Raw genomic sequence first — 22,339 nt, 5'->3', positions numbered from 1 at the left:
AAATCAACACCCAAAACCGCCTCTGTCATCAATACATTTTTGATGCCCGATTCATCAGAAATCTTCTATGAATTATTACGAATATCCGCCCGAAACAGAACTTCCATGGTTAAGATAAGGACGTGAAAAAATCAAAAGTATCAAAGAAAAGCGGTCGAAATTAAAAAAAAACTTAGAACAAACTAAAAAAAAACTTAGAACTGATTTATTTATCTTGAATACTTGTATCCTTTTGTAATTCCTAAACAATTTTTTTCTAATAAGTCATAAGGCGGACAATGCAGCAGCCTCTTCTCAGGCTCAAGTGCGCTAAAATCTGCCTGGAAGCCAGCTCTGGTATGAGTACTATGCTGTGCATTTTTGAGTCACACTTACAAACCTAGCGCAGAAGTAACTGCTGCGCTGTGAACTGTGTCTCTTTGCGAGCAAATTTGGCCGGGGTTCTCAGTCTGGATAAGGGACAGATCGGGATTAATTTCATCCAGTTAGTATATTTTGCGAACCTGCGCAACCTTACAGCTCAAAAATCCTACAAATTCAAAATTTTTCAAAAGTGTGACCTGTTAGGTTATTTGGCATACTAAATTTAGCTTGTTTGCCCTTTTGCATTTTTTAAACTGACTAAATTACAAATAAAATTTCGTCAAAATAGGAGAACATAAGCAAAACCAGTTTACTTTCTTCAGTCAGTCAATTTCCTTTTTTTGCTAACGTACCTTTGAGGTATTTGAGAAAAATCTTTTGTAGCTCAGAGAACCTAATCCTAAAAATACTAGTTTTTACGCAATTTGAAGAAAGAAAGCTGACGCATTAATCCGCTGGCGGAATACTTGTAAGGAGACATAAAACACAAAAAAACTCTTCAACTTGGGGGATCACAATACTATTTTTTTTCAATTTTTCATTGGGAATGAGTTCTATTGCACTGTAAGTTATTGGCAATTCACAAATTGTGGAAAAAGATTAGAACGACGAAAAATTGAACAAACTGAAAATATAATTTCAATAATCCTTTTTTCTTTTAATTCTCCGGAACCATTACGTGGCCGAGGTTCAAAAAATCTAGCATACCTACTCAATTATGTCAGGGTTTCGGACAACCTAGTTATTAAGATCATAATTCAAGCATTTGTGGAAACAAGTGACACCCGGCTAATTTCGTCCTTCATTTTTTCTTCATTTTTCATTATTTGTGCGCCCATTTTTCATAAATCGCTATCGTGAAACCCTGGGACAATCCTACTTCACTCGTTTTTACGACATAAAGCACTGATTAATTCATTTCCACGTGACCCATTACCACAATTACAGTATTTAATTACCAAAATGAAAGAAGTCCTAATTGGTGATTAATTTCAGTTTTTCTCTATACACTTTTAGTGGATTAAGAACACAATTAGCATTTTTACAGTTGCCATAGCATTGTTCGCAAGATCACAAGAGTCTTTAAATTTGCTCTTAATTAACTACTGAATTGGCAAAAATATTTTTTACCTTCTCAAAGTGGTAAATATTTATCCGTGGATACTCGCAAGAAATTGTAAGTCACGTTTATTGTAACTAAATTTCATGGTTCAAAATATATATCAGTCTTCAGAAATGAGATTTTTTTCTCACTCGATTTCACATAAAGCTAAGTTTTTTGAAATTTACTTTTTCAGACATTGGCCACGTAATGACATACGCTTATTTTAAAACAGAAAATCTCCAATATATTGGGTGTTTTACATAGCAGAAACAGCAACTATTTAAAAGTTGTGCGGCACAACCTAAAGTTTTGAATGGCAATCTAAAGGTATGCATTCTCCCAAAACAATATCTTTTTCGAAAATACTAGCAGGCCCGCAGAAGCATAACAAGAATAGCATTTAAAGAATAGAAGTTTAGGCTGGAAGTTTGGGCGTACCACCTTGGGCTGGAACACATGCCCCTCGTTTAACAGCCATCGGTTTTTCGTTACGTTACCGTTGTATTTGGTTTAATATATTACACCAAGTACCAGCAATTTTGTGTTATGTTGTTTTGGCTTTGCCAACTTGCATATTTAAGGAGCGCTAAGATTGGAAAAAAGATAACGAACTTCTACGTGGTCGCCTACATAGGTTATGCGACAAGTTTAAGGAGCATTAAAAAAGACAAAAGGAAAAAGATATGAAATAAGGGAAAACAGAAAAAAAGAAAGAAAAGAAAGACAGAAAAGAAAGAAACAAGAGCCAAAAGACAGGAAAAAGTACCGAAAAGAAAGACAGAACAAAAAAGAAAAGCAAGCGAGAAAAACTGAAAGAAAGACAGAAAAAACGACAACATAGAAAAAAGAAAAAGAAACGAAATAAAGCAAGAGAAAAAAGAGAAACGCAAAAGAACCGAGACAGAAGACAAAAGAGAGACCGAAAAAGGGAAAGGAAAAACAAAAAACAGAAACGGAAGAGAAAACAAAGAGAAGAACGAAAAAAAATGACAGAAAGGAAAGAAAGAAATAAAAGAGACAAAAGACAAAAGAAAGACAGAAAAGAGAAAGAGCAAAAAGAAAAAAGAGACAGAAAGACGCAGAGAAAAGTGAGAAAAGCCAGAGAGAAAAGGAGAGAAAACAGAGAATAGCGAGAAATGACCAAGAAGACAAATGAAATAAAAAAGAAAAAAAAGACCAAGAAGACAAATGAATAAAAAAAGAAAAACAGAGCAAGAAAAAAGGAAGAGAAGCACGGGAGAGAAAAGCAAAAAAAAAGTTGGAGAGAAAAGGAACAAAGAAAAGAATCGAACCAAAAAATAAATCGAGAAACCAAATACAGAGAAGAAACAAAAGAGAGAAAATGAAAAAAGAAAAGGAGAAAAGCAGGACAGAAGTAAGAGAAAAGCAGAAGAGAAAAAGAGAAAAACAAGAAATAAAGAAAGAGAAAAAGACAGAAAAGAAAGGAGAGAGAGAAAACAAAAACGAAAAGAGAAAAGAAAGGAAGAAAAAAGAACAGAGCCAAGGAGGTAAAAAAGTGAAAAGAAAGATAGAAAAGAAAGATAGGAGAGGAAAGCAGGACAGAAAAAAAAGAGAGAAAAGCAAGAGTGAAAACAAAACCAGAAAACAAAAAGAACACGAGAAAAAGAAGAATCAACGAAAAAGGAACGCGAGAGAGAAAAAAGAAGTAGAGTAAAGAAAGTCAGAAAAAAGAAAAAAGAAAAAAAGAGACCAAAGAAAGAGAGAAAGGAGAAGCAGACAAAAAAGAACAGCAAAAAGGAGAGAAGGACAGAAACAAAGAAAAATACGAAACAAAAGAAAAGAAAAGCAGAAAAGAACAGAAAAAACAGGGGAAAAAGAGAAAAGAGAGCAAGCAAAGACGGAAAAGAAAGAAAAACAAGAGAGAATAAAAGCAAGAGAGAAAAGAAAAGAGAAAGAGAAGAGAAAAAAACAAGAAACGAAAAAGAAAAACGAATGAGCACAAAGAAAGACAGATCAGTAGAACAAGACAAAAAAAAGACAAGAAAAAATACAAAAAAGTGAGAAAAGCAAGAGAGAGAAACAAAGAGGAGAGAAGAGAGGAACTGAAGACAGAAACGAAGGAGAGGAACAAAAGAGAAAAAAGAACGAGATAAAAGAAAGGCAGTGGAAAAACATCCAAAAAACATAAAACAGGAACGAAAAAAAGCGAAAAGAGAAAAGACAGCAAAAATACAACTGAAAGAGAGAAGCGAAAAGAGAGAAGCGCAAATAAAACGAACAGCAAGACAGAAAGGAGAAAACAAAAGACAAGAAAAGACAAACGAAAGAAGCGAAAACGAAAAAAGAGAAACAAAAAAGAAAAATGAAAGAAAGAAAGAAGAAAGAACAAAAAATTTTAAAACTAATAAATAAAAAAAGAGAGAAAAGACAAGAAAAACGAGAAAAGAAAGAGAGAAAAGAAAGACAGAAAAAAAGGAAAAGCAAGAGAGAAATACAGAGGATGAAAAGAAATAAACGAAAAAGCGAAACGAATGGGAGAAACTAAAAAAAAGACAAATGAGAGAGAAGGGAACAGAAAGTGAAAAGCAAGAGAGAAAGGGGGAGAAAAAAGGGAGAAAAGACAAGAAAGAAGCAAAAACGAAAAAAGAGAAACAAAATAGAGAAAAATGAAAAGAAAGGCAGAAAAAAGAACAGAAAAGAAATACAGACAAGAAGGAGGAAAAAATGAGGAAAAAGACAGGAAAAAAGGAAAAGACAGAGGAGAGAAAAGAAAGATAGAAAAGAAAAAGAAAAGCAAATTAGAAAAAAAACATAAAAGGAACGAAAAGAAACGAAAAAGTGAAATGGAAGGGAGAAAATAAAAACGTTACAAAAAAGCAGGTCCCCGCCATATTACAATCTAGCTGATTTAAATGGACATTTTTGCATCTTCGATTTCATTTCTGTAATTGAGCTTAACTTAGGTATTCTTAATTCCGTCAATATGTGAGATGAATCAGTACATGTCCTTAAAAAATTATTTTGAGTAATCAACTTTTTGACTTTTTTATAAGCAGGTTTTCTGTCATTGACCAATTTTTGAAACCGCAGTTTTTCAGTCGTTGATACTTTTGGCACAGGCAACTTTTCGGTCAATGACCAATTTTTACATCCGCGGCTATTCAGTCATTGACCCCTATTGCATAGGTATCTTTTCGGTCATTGACTTTTTGAAAATGAGAGCTTTTTGGTCAAAGGCAGTTTTTCGGTCAATGACCCCTTTTTACACCTGCCACTATTCAGTCATTGACCTTTACGGCTAATAGGTAACGTTTCGGTCATTAACTTATTGGTAGGGACATCTTTTCGTTCATTGACTTTTTTTCATAATACTTGCATAACGCTTTGCTACATATTTAAGAGGCCCTAAAACATGTGAAGATTGGGAGCTCAAACAGGGAGGTATATGTATTTGAATTACGTTTAATATATAGACAGATATATAAAAGATAGTGACAGGAGGAAAGACATGGAGAACTAAAAAGTGTGAAAAAAGGAGGGCATTGGGAAATTAGAAACGAATGCAACGTTAATGGACAAAAATACCGATAAATACGCGGCTCAAATGCTCCTTAGCTCAACTCATAGCGCCTCCGCTCCTCAACCCATAGACCCAGGTTCAAACCCGACTGTGGTCAGTCGTTCTCGCAGAAAACCATGTTTAAGGGTCTTTAAAACATGTAGAGATAGGCGCTTAAACACGGTGTTCAGTGGCTGTCTGTCGACGTTGACTTAATATATAGAATTTGAATTACGTTTAATATATAGATAGATATATAGAAGATAGTCACAGGAGGAAAGACATGGAGAACTAAAAAGTGTGAAAAAAGGAGGGCATTGGGAAAGTAGAAACGAGTGCAACGTTAATGGACAAAAACACCGCTAAATACGCGGCTCAACTGCTCCTTAGCTCAACTCATAGCGCTTCCGCTCCTCAACCCATAGACCCAGGTTCAAACCCGACTGTGGTCAGTCGTTCTCGCAGAAAACCATGTTTAAGGGCCTTTAAAGCATGCAGAGATAGGCGCTTAAACATGGTGTTCAGTGGCTCTCTGTCGACGTTGAATTAAAATATAGAATATAGATTGCGCACAAACTTATACAAGCCGTTTCGTTTAATAAAATATTTTGAACACAATTGTTTTTCCTCGAAGTCTTTTGGCACTAATTTTTTTGATAATAAGAAGTTCTGGGATTTTTTTTGATGTTGACGGTTTATTCATTTCTTACACTGTTGTCTGTTCACTCTTTTCCTAACAAATTCTCGATCTGGGTTTAAAAATGAAGTACAAAAAAAGATTTATGGAAAGCAAGAAAACAATGTTGAACCTTATTCGAAACAAAAAAAACGAAATCTCGGGTATCAAGACGTTGGATTTTGCTCGAGTCACACCTTCCAGATTAATCAATTGACCTATTTTAATACCGTGAGTAGTATCCATATCTGCCATGTTACTGGAGGGGGGGGGGTCCGGACCCCCCCCCCCTACAAGAACTCTCACCACCGAAAAATTGATTTTCTCTTAGTGAAAGCAAGTTTTTTGGTTAAGTTTCGCCAGCCTGAGAGAAGTTCTTGGGTTAAGTTGGCTGGCGAAACTTAACCAAAAAACTTGCTTTCACTAATAGAAAATCAGTTTTTCGGTGGTGAGAGTTCTTGTAGGGGGGGTGTCCGGACCCCCCGCCCTCCAGTAACATGGCAGATATCCGCTGTTGAAATGTTCGCTGTATATAGAATTAGGTGTTACCTAAGTTTTGAACTCTCACTAAATCTTTTTGGTGAAAACATAAAAAACCTAATATAAGACAACAGAAGCCTAAAATTTTTCAAAAAATTTCAAAAATTTTTTCGAAAATTTTTCAAAGTTTTTCAAAGTCCTAAAAAGGTCTGAAATGGATTTTGCGCTATGAAAGAGCACTCAAAAGTAATTTTTTGTTGACTTCACTTTTTTCACCTAAGTAGTATAGGGGTCGAAACATATCAAAATTTCGAATTTTTTGAAAAAAATTTTCAAAATTTTTCAAAGTCCTAAAATGGTCTGAAATGGATTTTGCGCTATAAAAGAGCACTCAAAAGTGATTTTTTGTTGACTTCACTTTATTCACCTATGAAGTGTGGGTGTCGAAACATAAAAAAAATTTCGTTATTTTTCTGAAAAAAAATTTTAAAAATTTTTTGAAGCCCTAAAATGGCATGAAATGGATTTTTCGCAATGAAGGAGCTTTCAAAAATGATTTTTGTGGACTTCATTTTGTTCAACCAAATAGGACATGAAAAACTCAGTTTTTGAAGTAGTCTGAAAGAAGTCAAAGAGCAGTCAGAAGCAGTTTTTGTTGACAATACTTTTGCAAATGTTCAGTGTGATGTAGAAAGCTTGGCTTTATTTTTTTTATATACATGTGTAACTATGTATATTTCTATCAAAACAAGTACGTATAGTTGCTTACATGTGTTCAAAATTGTAATGTTTATGTAGGAATGAACAATTGAAAGAAAGGAAAGAATGAGAGTTTTATTTATATAATTATGCGTATTCATGTGTATAATGAAAGTATATATGAAAGTGTATATCTGTTTATAAGTAAATATAACTGTGCTTAAGTTTAGTAATGTTTCTATGAGTATAAGCTGAAGTGTATGTCTGTGGGTAGAAATTGTAAATGTGTGTATATGTCAAGACGTTCTTGGTTTTATGTGTGTATGTTTTTCTATATCTATACAGTGAAATGTATGTATATATGTCTGAATGTGTTTATGTATTTATATGTTTGCAATCCGATGAGAGAGAGAGAGATAGAGAGAGGGAGAGAGATAGAGAGAGGGGGGAGATAAGTTCCTGGAGGGCAATTTAATTGCCTTGAAGAATGTTGTTATTTGTCTCCACGATCCAATAATATTATATCTTGCACACGGATTTTGACCTTCAGCATAGCTCAACTCTGTCCCATTAAGCATTGGCAAGCAAAATATCACAAACGAAGACGACAACAAGTTTTTGATGTTCTGAGCATGTTTTGTTGAAAACTGAATTTTCTACACCTATCTAGCTACCATATTAAAAACTATCAAGATTTTTTACGAAAAAAAAATTCATGCTCTTTGTCTTTTAATCCTAGGCAAGAAAATGATAAAATGTTGCAACACAGAAGACAAAAACAACTTTTTGATGTTCTGAGCATGCTTTGTTGAAAACTGAAATTTCTTCTCCTATCTAGCTACCATAATAAAAAACTATTAAGATTTTTCTTAAAAAAACAAATTCATGCTCCTTGTCATTTACTCCTTGGCAAGAAAATGATAAAATGTTGCAACACAGAAGACAAAAACAACTTTTTGATGTTCTGGGCATGCTTTTTTTTGAAAACAAATTTCTCTATACGCATTCAGCTACCCTTCTAGGATTGAGCAAGATTATTTACAGGCAAAAATTATTTGAGATAAATTGTTGAGAGATAAACAATAAATTGAGCTAAGTAAAAAGATTAAATTCTGTAAAAAACCGAAAAATTTGGTGGAAAAACTATGATATGCAGGAGCAGCTGAACGTGTTAGTTAAATAAAGTAGAATGATAGGAATTCGTCAAGAGCTTGAATCAAACAAATAGTGTAATGTTGTACAAGAAGAGTAGTTTCCACTGGAACTGTAAAAATAGCTAAATTTTCAAAAGTTAATTAGCCACTTGATCAATTAAGCAAGAAAGAACACAAGCTTTGTATCTGCGGGGGGTTGCTAGAAACAGCTTCAGTAGCGAATAAGTCTTGTTTGCGTATTGGTAATAAAACTAACGGATAATGCGTGCTTTGACTGAAATCTTAAACAAAAGCGAATCGCTTCTTCAGTAAATGGTTCCAGCATACTGAATATACATATACTCAACTATTAAACTCTGGAAGTAAAATATCAGAGCACTTCAAGCCAATAAAAATTGAATGAGTTCGTTATTGTTCTTTCTTGAATCAAATTTTCGGTGCATTCAGTAACACTGTGTTAAAATTTTGGATTACTTATTGTTCTGTCGACGTTTTAAAATAACATCACCGTAACAATATTTGATAGAGCATCGGAAAGAGTAATATCCAAAGGAATTTGAAATTTAAAGCGACAGAGTCTGTATAACATATTGGGTTATGAAGCCTAGCGAACATTTCGGAATTGAACACAACACTACTGCTACCTACTACTGCTACTGCCTACTACTACTATCTACAACTACTATCTACAATTAATACCTACTACTACTACTGCTACCTACTAGTACTACCTACAACTACTACTAGATACTATTAATATCTACTACAACTACTTATTGGTTCTAAGTTACACTAGTACCTACTACTACTTCCTTTTAATACCTTCAAATGTTACCATTTGTTTACTAACTATCTACAAAAAGCTGTTTCTGTTTCTCTTAAAAATGAAAACAATTCTTATCTCTAAAGGAGACTCGCTGAGCATAAACAACAGAAGCTTTTCTCTATCTCTAGGTAATGTGTCCTGACTGACACAGACCGATAGAATTTAGCCGCTAATATTTTCAACAATTCATTAAGTGTTTGAAGTTTTTTCGAAGATATAAAAAACGCTGAAGCTATGTTGTATGCGTTAACTCAGTAATTTTCAACTCAATGTTAATTTCTTAATTAACAATTAAGAAATCCATGGTATGGTATATCAAGTGGTACTTAATTAATTAAATCAATGTAGGGTTTTATTGTTTAGCGAACTAGTCTAATTTTTAGGAGTTTTTTTGATATGTTCTTTTTTTGAAGTGCAACTTTTGTTATACTTTATTCAAAAATTGCTTGCTTCAAAAATTCTCTAGTGTGTACCTTAATGGAAACAAGCACTGTACAACGTACCTACATTATCAAAAAACAGGTTTTACACTATATAGTTGTTTTCGTTTGTTTATTCAGAGCCACCTGTTGTTTCAGTTGTCAGGAATTACACAAATTTTCCAAATCCCTACGTTTCAAAAATTTGTATAGACAGAAAACTGCTGGGATAGCTTGCCAGAAGGACAATGCGTTTGTTGAGTTTCATATTAACCTTAGCTTCGGCTCAGGATGTGTTCAAAGCTGAGACTGTAATTGTGAACTTGCTATGCATCAAAAGTTTAGCGCTACATGATCTTGCAATTTTTGTTATATTAACTTCTTCCTAATTTGTTAAATTTCATTTGGTCATTGTTTATCTGAAGAAAATTAAAAACGAATCAACCTCATGAAACATTCTTGCACAAACTAGCAGTACTTCTCGCGGAATTTGAAACAAAATTCTTCTTTATTAGTGTTCAAAACACAACCGGAGACAGTATGGCTTTGGATAAGCAAGTAGAAAAAAATGTGAAACATGGTCGATCACTTTACCTAAAAGTGGAACCATTGTGTTCGATTTCGAGTTTGTGATCTAAACACTATTCAAGGATAATTGACTTTTAAGAAAAAGGCTTCTTTTTTAGTATTCAAAACTCAGGGGTGGCATGGATTTCGATAAGCAAGTTTATTAAAATGGTGATTTTGGTCGATTGCTCTACAGAAAAATGGAAGTCTCGAGTTTGTGTTTGAATTTTTGATCTAAAAACACTATTCAAGGATATTTGACTTTGAAGAAAGACTACTTTTAGTATTAAAAACACAATAATCGTTGACCGCTTAACTTTGAGTTACCAAATATAATAAAATGTGAAAACTTGCCCTATCCCTCTAATTTAAAGTCAAAGTTTGAGTTTGAGTTTGAGTTTGAGTTTGTGATCTATAAATAGTATTCAAGGGATAATTACGTCATAATAGTTGTTATGTTATATAGTTGTGAACGCAAAACATTTGAAATGCGTTCTCACAATCTATTTAGACTACAGCTATATATGTGTCAAAAAAGTGAAGGAGACCTTCTGGTTTTACTAAGCTTTTTGATATAATTTACTATATTATATAGACTATATTCACGTGGTCTATTATGCAATCTTTACTGCACGACTTCTGCAAGCATTCTAAGCTGAAGAGTATAACTTTGCATTGTTCTATAGAAAAAAAAACAGAAAAAACACATGATTTTCCTGGTGCTAGGAAAATTGGCGGACAGGTCCTTTAGCCGACAAGGAAAAATGAGAAATTTAGACGACAGTTTTTATCATAATTGGTAATAAAAGTCTAATTGGTTTATAAATCAGTAGTTCGGTTGTGATAGATTCATATCAACTCCCACAGACCGTTGAGGCATGACCATGGCCCGCGAGGCATGGCCAGATGCGGTTAAATGCAGTCCAACCACATAAAGCCTCCGTTACATTAGTTGATGAAAAAACTAAGGTATACTTGTCCGCTTACAGATTAGTGTTTTAAATTGGCCAATCACAGCTTCAGAATAAGATTTATTGCTCAGTTTACTTAAATTGTCGGTAAAAATGTTCATTTTTTTGGTGTGTTGACATATTTTACCAGTAATTTTTGAAAAGATAGGTCAGTGCAACTCTTTAAATGATTAAATTTCTCTGAAGAATATTCGGCTAAAGAACATTAAATTTTGTAAAATAACTAATGTGGAGGTACCTTTAAGTCATGACCACATTAAGTAACAGTTAACACAACTAATTTTGATTTTTGCTACCATAAAAACCGACAACACAGACAGTAGAAATCAGATTAGGAGCTTCGATACCATAGTCAAACTGACAAGTATACTTCTACATTCATTTGGCCGATTTGGAAAAATTCCAGTGTTAAAATTCTGTAACCCATAGTGCATCAAGTTCAAAGTTTAAGGTATTCAAAATTTTTGGAAATTAGTGTTTCACTTTTCTATGTGGTAATATTGTATTATAATACTAGTATTCTTGGCTTTGTGTACTTCGTTTTGATGTTATTTTTCCGAAAGGGTTTCTATGTTTTCAAACGTTTGTTTGTTATGGATCCTATGAAGAGTCAATTTGAGTTCTTTCAACTGAGTCAAAGACAAAAAACAACTGTCAAAAGGCAAATCCTGTTTATAGAGGCAATTGAGCTAATAAGATTTCCAGATCTTTTAATGCAGTATTTTAATTTCCTCTGAGCTTAAAAAATGTGAGAAATAAGTAAAAATGTCTCCTGGAAAAAGTCTCCAGGTGGAATTTTACTACTGCGTGTTTTGCTTATTGCCACTATTGTCAATAGAGACCATTGTAGTTTAACATGATTTTTATCCTCATGAAAATTTGTAGCCTCTATAACAATAAATGGTTGAATCATTATGTACATGAAAAAGTTGTTTTTCACGAGTAATCATATAGCAAAACCTTAATTTTCAATAAACCTTTATTGATCGGCAATTTACGCTATGAAAAAGAATCAGCGGTCTCACAGGTAGTATGAAAATATTTTTTTTCATGGCGCTCAAAAAAAGGAAACCTCTAACAGAACTGCAAAATTAACAACGGTAAGAAAAAAAAACGCTTTTTAATGTCAACTTTGCTTTTAATTTGAAAGACTTAATATAAAACAATGCCTGGCTGAAATAAAAAAAAGACGTAGCTTGTGCAAAGCAAAAATTTATAAGATATCCTTGTCAAACAAATATTTATGTACAAGCTGATTTTTCATTACTCCTTTAACAAATTTGTTTTTTTACGACCTCAATAGTTTGCCTTGAGAAAACTCATAGAAGAACGGAGAACTACTGACTTCTTGCATCTATTGGAAATTTCGTTCTGATACGTTAAATGCTTACTATTCATGATACCATAGCTTTATGGATTAAAGAAGTTTTAAGTTCGCGTTAATGAATACTTAGGTTTTTAAATTTTTATGAGTTACTTGAATAACATACAGAAATACTTCAAATTGACACATAGCTCTAAAAGCTACTGAAGGAATTCTGTGAAAACCAAATGTTCTAAGACAAACACAAGTTGTTGCACATGTATACAGAAAACAGTAGTGCATACTTACGTCTATGGTTCAAATTGAGCCTTTGAGCAAAACATGTTTGTTATCTACTAACGTTAGCAGGGAACTTCTTATCGTTCCTTACAATAAACCACGTCAATACTATGCAAAATCAAACCACGTCAATACTATGCAATCAGAGACAAGAGAATACTTAAGCAAACTAATAAAAGTGCTTTTAGCCGAAAAAATTATGCAACAATTTTGCAGAGAAGACTGAACTTCTCATACGCACAATGCAATTCTTCAGCTTCATACGTAGCAATCAGATCAAAACCTTGAAATGTTAATGTCTGAGGTACTTAGGAGAAACTTCAATTCTTTTTACAACTGAAAAGGAATAAGAATTAGTCTAACTCATTTAACAACTGAGTTCTCCTCGAAATGTTATAGGTCTTCATTGGAAACTATTTGGCTAATTAGGCTAATAGAACGAGTGCTAAAATTCCAGCGAACGGCTTATATTTACTTTTAACTGAATGAATTGCTTCTCAAATTAATATTTTAGCGTTTTCATTCTTGACTTGTATTTCATTCAGTTAGTGTATGCCAAAACCCAAACTCAACTGCCGGTTTATAACCTATAATGTATCATATCCTAACGCAATTTGAAGGCTCATTTCAGCGCACAATTGTCTATCAAACTCGTTATGAAAACAATATTGCTTTTATACAACAAAGGAAGGGCAGCTCAATTTCAAGCTGGACTACCTTCGATCATTGTCTCATACCCAAAAAATTTATTGACTTTGTTACTACATTGCCTAATATAACCGAAGAGGAAGACTTTATCAACAACTCAACCCCCTCAGAAACGGGAGTAACTTCTCAGAATATACCTAATCCTTTGACTTCTGACATATGGTCACTTCCTATGGACATAAAGAGGATCTTGCGCAGTTATGATTTCGAAAGTATGCCGCTCTTCAGGAGCCATGAAGAATATTTCGCTGCTTTAGAAGGTTTGGAAAATATGTGGAAAAAGCTCGAATCATGCAGAATTGAAACAAAACTAACCACCATTCACGATAAAATTGATCATACAATATCATCCACACCCGATGATAATAGAAAGACTGTGATATCTTCCATCTTAGAACGATTCCCTAGTCTTCTTGAAGAAAACTCGAAAATTGAAGAAAACTTCCAGAAACTTAGCACTGAGCCATCGGCTAACAATGCTCTACGAAAAAGGAGCCAATCTCGTGTTGTTGGAGGATGTGTAATTCACAGTGGAAATTTTCCAAAAAGAATGAGATTCGATAAAAATGTGAGGTGTTCATGCGACAATAACAACTAGAACTGAAAAATTCTTGTCGGTTAAAGCTTATGAACTAGACGTTGGTATCCAGTATTTTCCATTTATAACCTGTTATTTTGAAATGCTGTGCTTTATTAAAATCCGTTGTGTATGCTTATTATCCAAATTTTAGTAGTTGAAAACCACTCCTTTAAACTAAAGTATGTTGGTTGAACATTATCCACGTCAGAGAAACAGGCTTCGACCTGTCAAAAGAACTAGAAAGTCAAAAATTTGTTGTAGAGTAGGATCCCCAAACCGTAGATTATCGTTCTGAAATGTTGAAATGGATACGCGCAAGAGTCGACGTTATAAAGAGCTGACGTTAGAATACGCCGCAACTTGTTTTGATTTAAGTAGAGCTGAAACCAAAAAGTTGCCCTTAATTACCCTAAATTGTTAGTTAATTATTAAAAAGGTACCTGAGTGGGTTAATTGGTCTCATGTTTGGTTATGATAGTTTCATATCAAGTCCCAACAGCCGCTGAGGCATGGCCATGGTCCGCGATGATTTCAAGATAATTATTTTTTCAATTTGCTTTCAGTGTCTTATACTAGAAGATAAAAATATTATTTTTTCCAATACTCGAATGTTGTAGTTTCATTTAAGAGCCAAAATAATTTGTCGCAAAATTTACCGTAAATTATCAACTTATAATTTAAATAAAATGTCGGTTCTCTTGAATCGGCTCTTTTCACTTCGGCTCTCTTTCAAGTCACGGTTTGAAACAAAAAATTCAACCTGACCACTTGCTTTTTATGAATAAAAAAACCTATATTGTGAGAAGTTCAGTCTTCTCTGCAAAATTGTTGCATAATATTTTCGGCTAAAAGCACTTTTATTAGTTTGCTTAAGTATTCTCTTGTCTCTGATCAAGAAGGCGTATGATAGTTTCATATCTACTGTGTTGTACTCTACTGTACTCTACTGTGTTGCACATGTACTCTACTGTGTTGCAGCAAAACTTGTGATAAATAGAGAGTGAATACATAGGCTTGCAATTCTTTATTTGGGAGTACATTTCAATCCCCACTGTGCTCAATTTAAGCAAAATAACGTTAACTTGTACGTTTAGTATTAAGTTATTTGTATAATACTTTTGATTTTGCATAGTATTGACGTGGTTTATTGTAAGGAACGATAAGAAGTTCCCTGCTAACGTTAGTAGATAACAAACATGTTTTGCTCAAAGGCTCAATTTGAACCATAGACGTAAGTATGCACTACTGTTTTCCGTATACATGTGCAACAACTTGTGTTTGTCTTAGAACATTTGATTTTCACAGAATTTCTTCAGTAGCTTTTCGAGTTATGTGTCAATTTGAAGTATTTCAGTATGTTATTCAAGTAACTCATAAAAATTTAAAAACCTAAGTATTCATTAACGCGAACTTAAAACTTCTTTAATCCATAAAGCTATGGTATCATGTATAGTAAGCATTTAACGTATCAGAACGAAATTTCCAATAGATGCAAGAAGTAAATACTTCTCCGTTCTCCTATGAGTTTTCTCAAGGCAAACTATTGAGGTCGTAAAAAAACAAATTTGTTAAAGGAGTAATGAAAAATCAGCTTGTACATAAATATTTGTTTGACAAGGATATCTTATAAATTTTTGCTTTGCACAATCTAAGTCTTTTTTTTATTTCAACTAGGCATTTTTTTATATTAAGTCTTTCAAATTAAAAGCAAAGTTGACATTAAAAAGCGTTTCTTGTCTTACCGTTGTTAATTTTGCAGTTCTGTTAGAGGTTTCCTTTTTTTGAGCGCCATGAAAATATTTTCATACTACCTGTGAGACCGCTGATTCATTTTCGTAGCGTAAATTGCCGATCAATAAAGCTTTATTGAAAATTAAGGTTTTGCTATATGATTACTCGTGAAAAACAACTTTTTCATGTACATAATGATTCAACCATTTATTGTTATAGAGGCTACAAATTGTCATGAGGATAAAAATCATGTTAAATTACAATGGTATCTATTGACAATAGTGGCAATAAGCAAAACACGCAGTAGTAAAATTCCACCTGGAGATTTTTTCCAAGAGACATTTTTACTTATTTCTCACATTTTTTAAGCTCAGAGGAAATTAAAATACTGCATTAAAAGATCTGGAAATCTTATTAGCTCAATTGCCTCTATAAACAGGATTTGCCTTTTGACAGTTGTTTTTTGTCTTTGACTCAGTTGAAAGAACTCAAATTGACTCTTCATAGGATCCATAACAAACAAACGTTTGAAAACATAGAAACCCTTTCGGAAAGATAACATCAAAACGAAATACACAAAGCCAAGAATACTAGTATTATAATACAATATTACCACATAGAAAAGTGAAACACTAATTTCCAAAAATTTTGAATAGCTTAAACTTTGAACTTGATGCACTATGGGTTACAGAATTTTAACACTGGAATTTTTCCAAATCGGCCAAATGAATGTAGAAGTATACTTGTCAGTTTGACTATGGTATCGAAGCTCCTAATCTGATTTCTACTGTCTGTGTTGTCGGTTTTTATGGTAGCAAAAATCAAAATTAGTTGTGTTAACTGTTACTTAATGTGGTCATGACTTAAAGGTATCTCCACATTAGTTATTTTACAATATTTAATGTTCATTAGCCGAATATTCTTCAGAGAAATTTAATCATTTAAAGAGTTGCACTGACCTATCTTTTCACAAATTACTGGTAAAATATGTCAACACACCAAAAAAATGAACATTTTTACCGACAATTTAAGTAAAATGAGCAATAAATCTTATTCTGAAGCTGTGATTGGCCAATTTAAAACACTATTCTGTAAGCGGACAAGTATACCTTAGTTTTTTCATCAACTAATGTAACGGAGGCTTTATGTGGTTGGACTGCATTTAACCGCATCTGGCCATGCCTCGCGGGGCATGGTCATGCCTCAACGGTCTGTGGGAGTTGATATGAATCTATCACAACCGAACTACTGATTTATAAACCAATTAGACTTTTATTACCAATTATGATAAAAACTGTCGTCTAAATTTCTCATTTTTTCCTTGTCGGCTAAAGGACCTGTCCGCCAATTTTCCTAGCACCAGGAAAATCATGTGTTTTTTTCTGTTTTCTTCTATAGAACAATGCAAAATTATACTCTTCAGCTTAGAATGCTTGCAGAAGTCGTGCAGTAAAGATTGCATAATAGACCACGTGAATATAATCTATATAATATAGTAAATTATATCAAAAAGCTTAGTAAAACCAGAAGGTCTCCTTCACTTTTTTGACACATATATAGCTGTAGTCTAAATAGATTGTGAGAACGCATTTCAAATGTTTTGCGTTCACAACTATATAACATAACAACTATTATGACGTAATTATCCCTTGAATACTATTTATAGATCACAAACTCAAACTCAAACTCAAACTCAAACTTTGACTTTAAATTAGAGGGATAGGGCAAGTTTTCACATTTTATTATATTTGGTAACTCAAAGTTAAGCGGTCAACGATTATTGTGTTTTTAATACTAAAAGTAGTCTTTCTTCAAAGTCAAATATCCTTGAATAGTGTTTTTAGATCAAAAATTCAAACACAAACTCGAGACTTCCATTTTTCTGTAGAGCAATCGACCAAAATCACCATTTTAATAAACTTGCTTATCGAAATCCATGCCACCCCTGAGTTTTGAATACTAAAAAAGAAGCCTTTTTCTTAAAAGTCAATTATCCTTGAATAGTGTTTAGATCACAAACTCGAAATCGAACACAATGGTTCCACTTTTAGGTAAAGTGATCGACCATGTTTCACATTTTTTTTCTACTTGCTTATCCAAAGCCATACTGTCTCCGGTTGTGTTTTGAACACTAATAAAGAAGAATTTTGTTTCAAATTCCGCGAGAAGTACTTCTCTGGAACCATTTGGTGCCCATTGGGTGTAAACAGACGCTGAAAACAAACAAAATTTGTTCAGCTAAACAACTAAATTTAATGTTTTTGTTTGAGCTCTCAAATGCGACAAGACTGTGCAAGAATGCAACAAGACTGCGCAACGAGTTTGTGCAAGAATGTTTCATGAGGTTGATTCGTTTTTAATTTTCTTCAGATAAACAATGACCAAATGAAATTTAACAAATTAGGAAGAAGTTAATATAACAAAAATTGCAAGATCATGTAGCGCTAAACTTTTGATGCATAGCAAGTTCACAATTACAGTCTCAGCTTTGAACACATCCTGAGCCGAAGCTAAGGTTAATATGAAACTCAACAAACGCATTGTCCTTCTGGCAAGCTATCCCAGCAGTTTTCTGTCTATACAAATTTTTGAAACGTAGGGATTTGGAAAATTTGTGTAATTCCTGACAACTGAAACAACAGGTGGCTCTGAATAAACAAACGAAAACAACTATATAGTGTAAAACCTGTTTTTTGATAATGTAGGTACGTTGTACAGTGCTTGTTTCCATTAAGGTACACACTAGAGAATTTTTGAAGCAAGCAATTTTTGAATAAAGTATAACAAAAGTTGCACTTCAAAAAAAGAACATATCAAAAAAACTCCTAAAAATTAGACTAGTTCGCTAAACAATAAAACCCTACATTGATTTAATTAATTAAGTACCACTTGATATACCATACCATGGATTTCTTAATTGTTAATTAAGAAATTAACATTGAGTTGAAAATTACTGAGTTAACGCATACAACATAGCTTCAGCGTTTTTTATATCTTCGAAAAAACTTCAAACACTTAATGAATTGTTGAAAATATTAGCGGCTAAATTCTATCGGTCTGTGTCAGTCAGGACACATTACCTAGAGATAGAGAAAAGCTTCTGTTGTTTATGCTCAGCGAGTCTCCTTTAGAGATAAGAATTGTTTTCATTTTTTAGAGAAACAGAAACAGCTTTTTGTAGATAGTTAGTAAACAAATGGTAACATTTGAAGGTATTAAAAGGAAGTAGTAGTAGGTACTAGTGTAACTTAGAACCAATAAGTAGTTGTAGTTGATATTAATAGTATCTAGTAGTAGTTGTAGGTAGTACTAGTAGGTAGCAGTAGTAGTAGTAGGTATTAATTGTAGATAGTAGTTATAGATAGTAGTAGTAGGCAGTAGCAGTAGTAGGTAGCAGTAGTGTTGTGTTCAATTCCGAAATGTTCGCTAGGCTTCATAACCCAATATGTTATACAGACTCTGTCGCTTTAAATTTCAAATTCCTTTGGATATTACTCTTTCCGATGCTCTATCAAATATCGTTACGGTGATGTTATTTTAAAATGTCGACAGAACAATAAGTAATCCAAAATTTTAAGACAGGGTTACTGAATGCACCGAAAATTTGATTCAAGAAAGAACAATAACGAACTCATTCGATTTTTATTGGCTTGAGGTGCTCTGATATTTTACTTCCAGAGTTTAATAGTTGAGTATATGTATATTCAGTGTGCTGGAACCATTTACTGAAGAAGCGATTCGCTTTTGTTTAAGATTTCAGTCAAAGCACGCATTATCCGTTAGTTTTATTCCCAATACGCAAACAAGACTTATTCGCTACTGAAGCTGTTTCTAGCAACCCCCCGCAGATACAAAGCTTGTGTTCTTTCTTGCTTAATTGATCAAGTGGCTAATTAACTTTTGAAAATTTAGCTATTTTTACAGTTCCAGTGGAAACTACTCTTCTTGTACAACATTACACTATTTGTTTGATTCAAGCTCTTGACGAATTCCTATCATTCTACTTTATTTAACTAACACATTCAGCTGCTCCTGCATATCATAGTTTTTCCACCAAATTTTTCGGTTTTTTACAGAATTTAATCTTTTTACTTAGCTCAATTTATTGTTTATCTCTCAACAATTTATCTCAAAAAATTTTTGCCTGTAAATAATCTTGCTCAATCCTAGAAGGGTAGCTGAATGCGTATAGAGAAATTTGTTTTCAAAAAAAGCATGCCCAGAACATCAAAAAGTTGTTTTTGTCTTCTGTGTTGCAACATTTTATCATTTTCTTGCCAAGGAGTAAATGACAAGGAGCATGAATTTGTTTTTTTAAGAAAAATCTTAATAGTTTTTTATTATGGTAGCTAGATAGTAGAAGAAATTTCAGTTTTCAACAAAGCATGCTCAGAACATCAAAAAGTTGTTTTTGTCTTCTGTGTTGCAACATTTTATCATTTTCTTGCCTAGGATTAAAAGACAAAGAGCATGAATTTTTTTTTCGTAAAAAATCTTGATATTTTTTAATATGGTAGCTAGATAGGTGTAGAAAATTCAGTTTTCAACAAAACATGCTCAGAACATCAAAAACTTGTTGTCGTCTTCGTTTGTGATAATTTGCTTGCCAATGCTTAATGGGACAGAGTTTAGCTATGCTGAAGGTCAAAATCCGTGTGCAAGATATAATATTATTGGATCGTGGAGACAAATAACAACATTCTTCAAGGCAATTAAATTGCCCTCCAGGAACTTATCTCCCCCCTCTCTCTATCTCTCTCCCTCTCTCTATCTCTCTCTCTCTCTCATCGGATTGCAAACAAATAAATACATAAACACATTCAGACATATATACATACATTTCACTGTATAGATATAGAAAAACATACACACATAAAACCAAGAACGTCTTGACATATACACACATTTACAATTTCTACCCACAGACATACACTTCAGCTTATACTCATAGAAACATTACTAAACTTAAGCACAGTTATATTTACTTATAAACAGATATACACTTTCATATATACTTTCATTATACACATGAATACGCATAATTATATAAATAAAACTCTCATTCTTTCCTTTCTTTCAATTGTTCATTCCTACATAAACATTACAATTTTGAACACATGTAAGCAACTATACGTACTTGTTTTGATAGAAATATACATAGTTACACATGTATATAAAAAAAATAAAGCCAAGCTTTCTACATCACACTGAACATTTGCAAAAGTATTGTCAACAAAAACTGCTTCTGACTGCTCTTTGACTTCTTTCAGACTACTTCAAAAACTGAGTTTTTCATGTCCTATTTGGTTGAACAAAATGAATTCCACAAAAATCATTTTTGAAAGCTCCTTCATTGCGAAAAATCCATTTCATGCCATTTTAGGGCTTCAAAAAATTTTTAAAATTTTTTTTCAGAAAAATAACGAAATTTTTGTATGTTTCGACCCCCACACTTCATAGGTGAATAAAGTGAAGTCAACAAAAAATCACTTTTGAGTGCTCTTTTATAGCGCAAAATCCATTTCAGACCATTTTAGGACTTTGAAAAATTTTGAAAATTTTTTTCAAAAAATTCGAAATTTTGATATGTTTCGACCCCTATACTACTTAGGTGAAAAAAGTGAAGTCAACAAAAAATCACTTTTGAGTGCTCTTTCATAGCGCAAAATCCATTTCAGACCTTTTTAGGACTTTGAAAAACTTTGAAAAATTTTCGAAAAAATTTTTGAAATTTTTTGAAAAATTTTAGGCTTCTGGTGTCTTATATTAGGTTTTTTATGTTTTCACCAAAAAGATTTAGTGAGAGTTCAAAACTTAGGTAACACCTAATTCTATATACAGCGAACATTTCAACAGCGGATATCTGCCATGTTACTGGAGGGCGGGGGGTCCGGACACCCCCCCTACAAGAACTCTCACCACCGAAAAACTGATTTTCTCTTAGTGAAAGCAAGTTTTTTGGTTAAGTTTCGCCAGCCAACTTAACCCAAGAACTTCTCTCAGGCTGGCGAAACTTAACCAAAAAACTTGCTTTCACTAAGAGAAAATCAGTTTTTCGGTGGTGAGAGTTCTTGTAGGGGGGGGGGGGGGGGGGTCCGGACCCCCCCTCCAGTAACATGGCAGATATGGATACTACTACCGTGTCCAAACATTTTTTCAATTTTCTGCCGAACGTAATCCATAATTATAGGAAGCATAAATTGTCCTTGCGCTTGATCTAGGACTTTTCGGAAGTAAATTCGGTAGTGGACCTCAACATGTGCCAGCCAATTGGTGATATGAATTAGATTTTTATGTAGAATTGATTAACTTTGATTTGAAAATGAGCTTAAAACGATTAAACCACATGCGAAACCAATTGTTATATACTCTCATAAAGTTGAAATAATCGAACGTTTCGAAAACTACTGGCTAGGTTCTGAAAAGAAAAGCGTTGAGATTCAAATGACCGCATATATGTTCAACTGCTTTTTTAGGTTTTCGGAACGCTCGATTATTCCAATTTGATGGGACAGACTAGTATTTGGGGCCCATGGACGCTGAAACGGAAGCGCTTGAGACAGTCGAGGCATGCAACTAAGGCATCCTTATGTCTTAAATTTGAACTTTGACCTTTGAGAAGATTCGAAATCGTTGCATTTTTATGGGACAAACTATATCTCTTATACTCACTTGAAATTCCATAATCCACCCACTTCAGCGTACCTCTCGTAGCAAACCACTTCGTATGAATTCCGCCCTTCCGCCTCCGCCTTTCCATCTTGTTCAGGTTCAAGGCTCTGTAGGGCTCTAAGCGTCAATAAACCACCCGGGCCCGCTCCGATCACGCAGATACGCGTTTTGTCACGTTTTGCTAAAGTTGGTTTTTGGCTCGAGTTGTTTGGCATTTTCTGTGAAATAACCATCTTGAAATTGCTCTTTTGAAAGCCAACACTTA

General features: G+C 33.5%; 1 protein-coding gene across 1 annotated transcript in view; it reads right to left on the bottom strand.

The window, feature by feature from the left end:
- The window catches only part of LOC142353573 (trimethylamine monooxygenase-like), a 29,754-nt gene that overhangs the window by 6,950 nt on the left and 465 nt on the right, over positions 1-22,339 (bottom strand). Inside the window, exon 1 of the mRNA XM_075405850.1 lies at positions 22,075-22,339. This exon is cut by the window's right edge and continues 465 nt beyond it. Within this exon, the coding sequence (XP_075261965.1) occupies positions 22,075-22,339 (265 nt within the window). The remainder of the gene's footprint in view (positions 1-22,074) is intronic.

Source organism: Convolutriloba macropyga, chromosome 14, assembly GCF_964194025.1.
Source record: "Convolutriloba macropyga chromosome 14, txConMacr16.3, whole genome shotgun sequence".
NCBI classification, from domain to species: Eukaryota; Metazoa; Xenacoelomorpha; order Acoela; family Convolutidae; genus Convolutriloba; species Convolutriloba macropyga.
The sequence above is the reverse complement of the archived record's forward strand: the minus strand, read 5'-3'. Positions and strand labels throughout refer to the sequence as shown.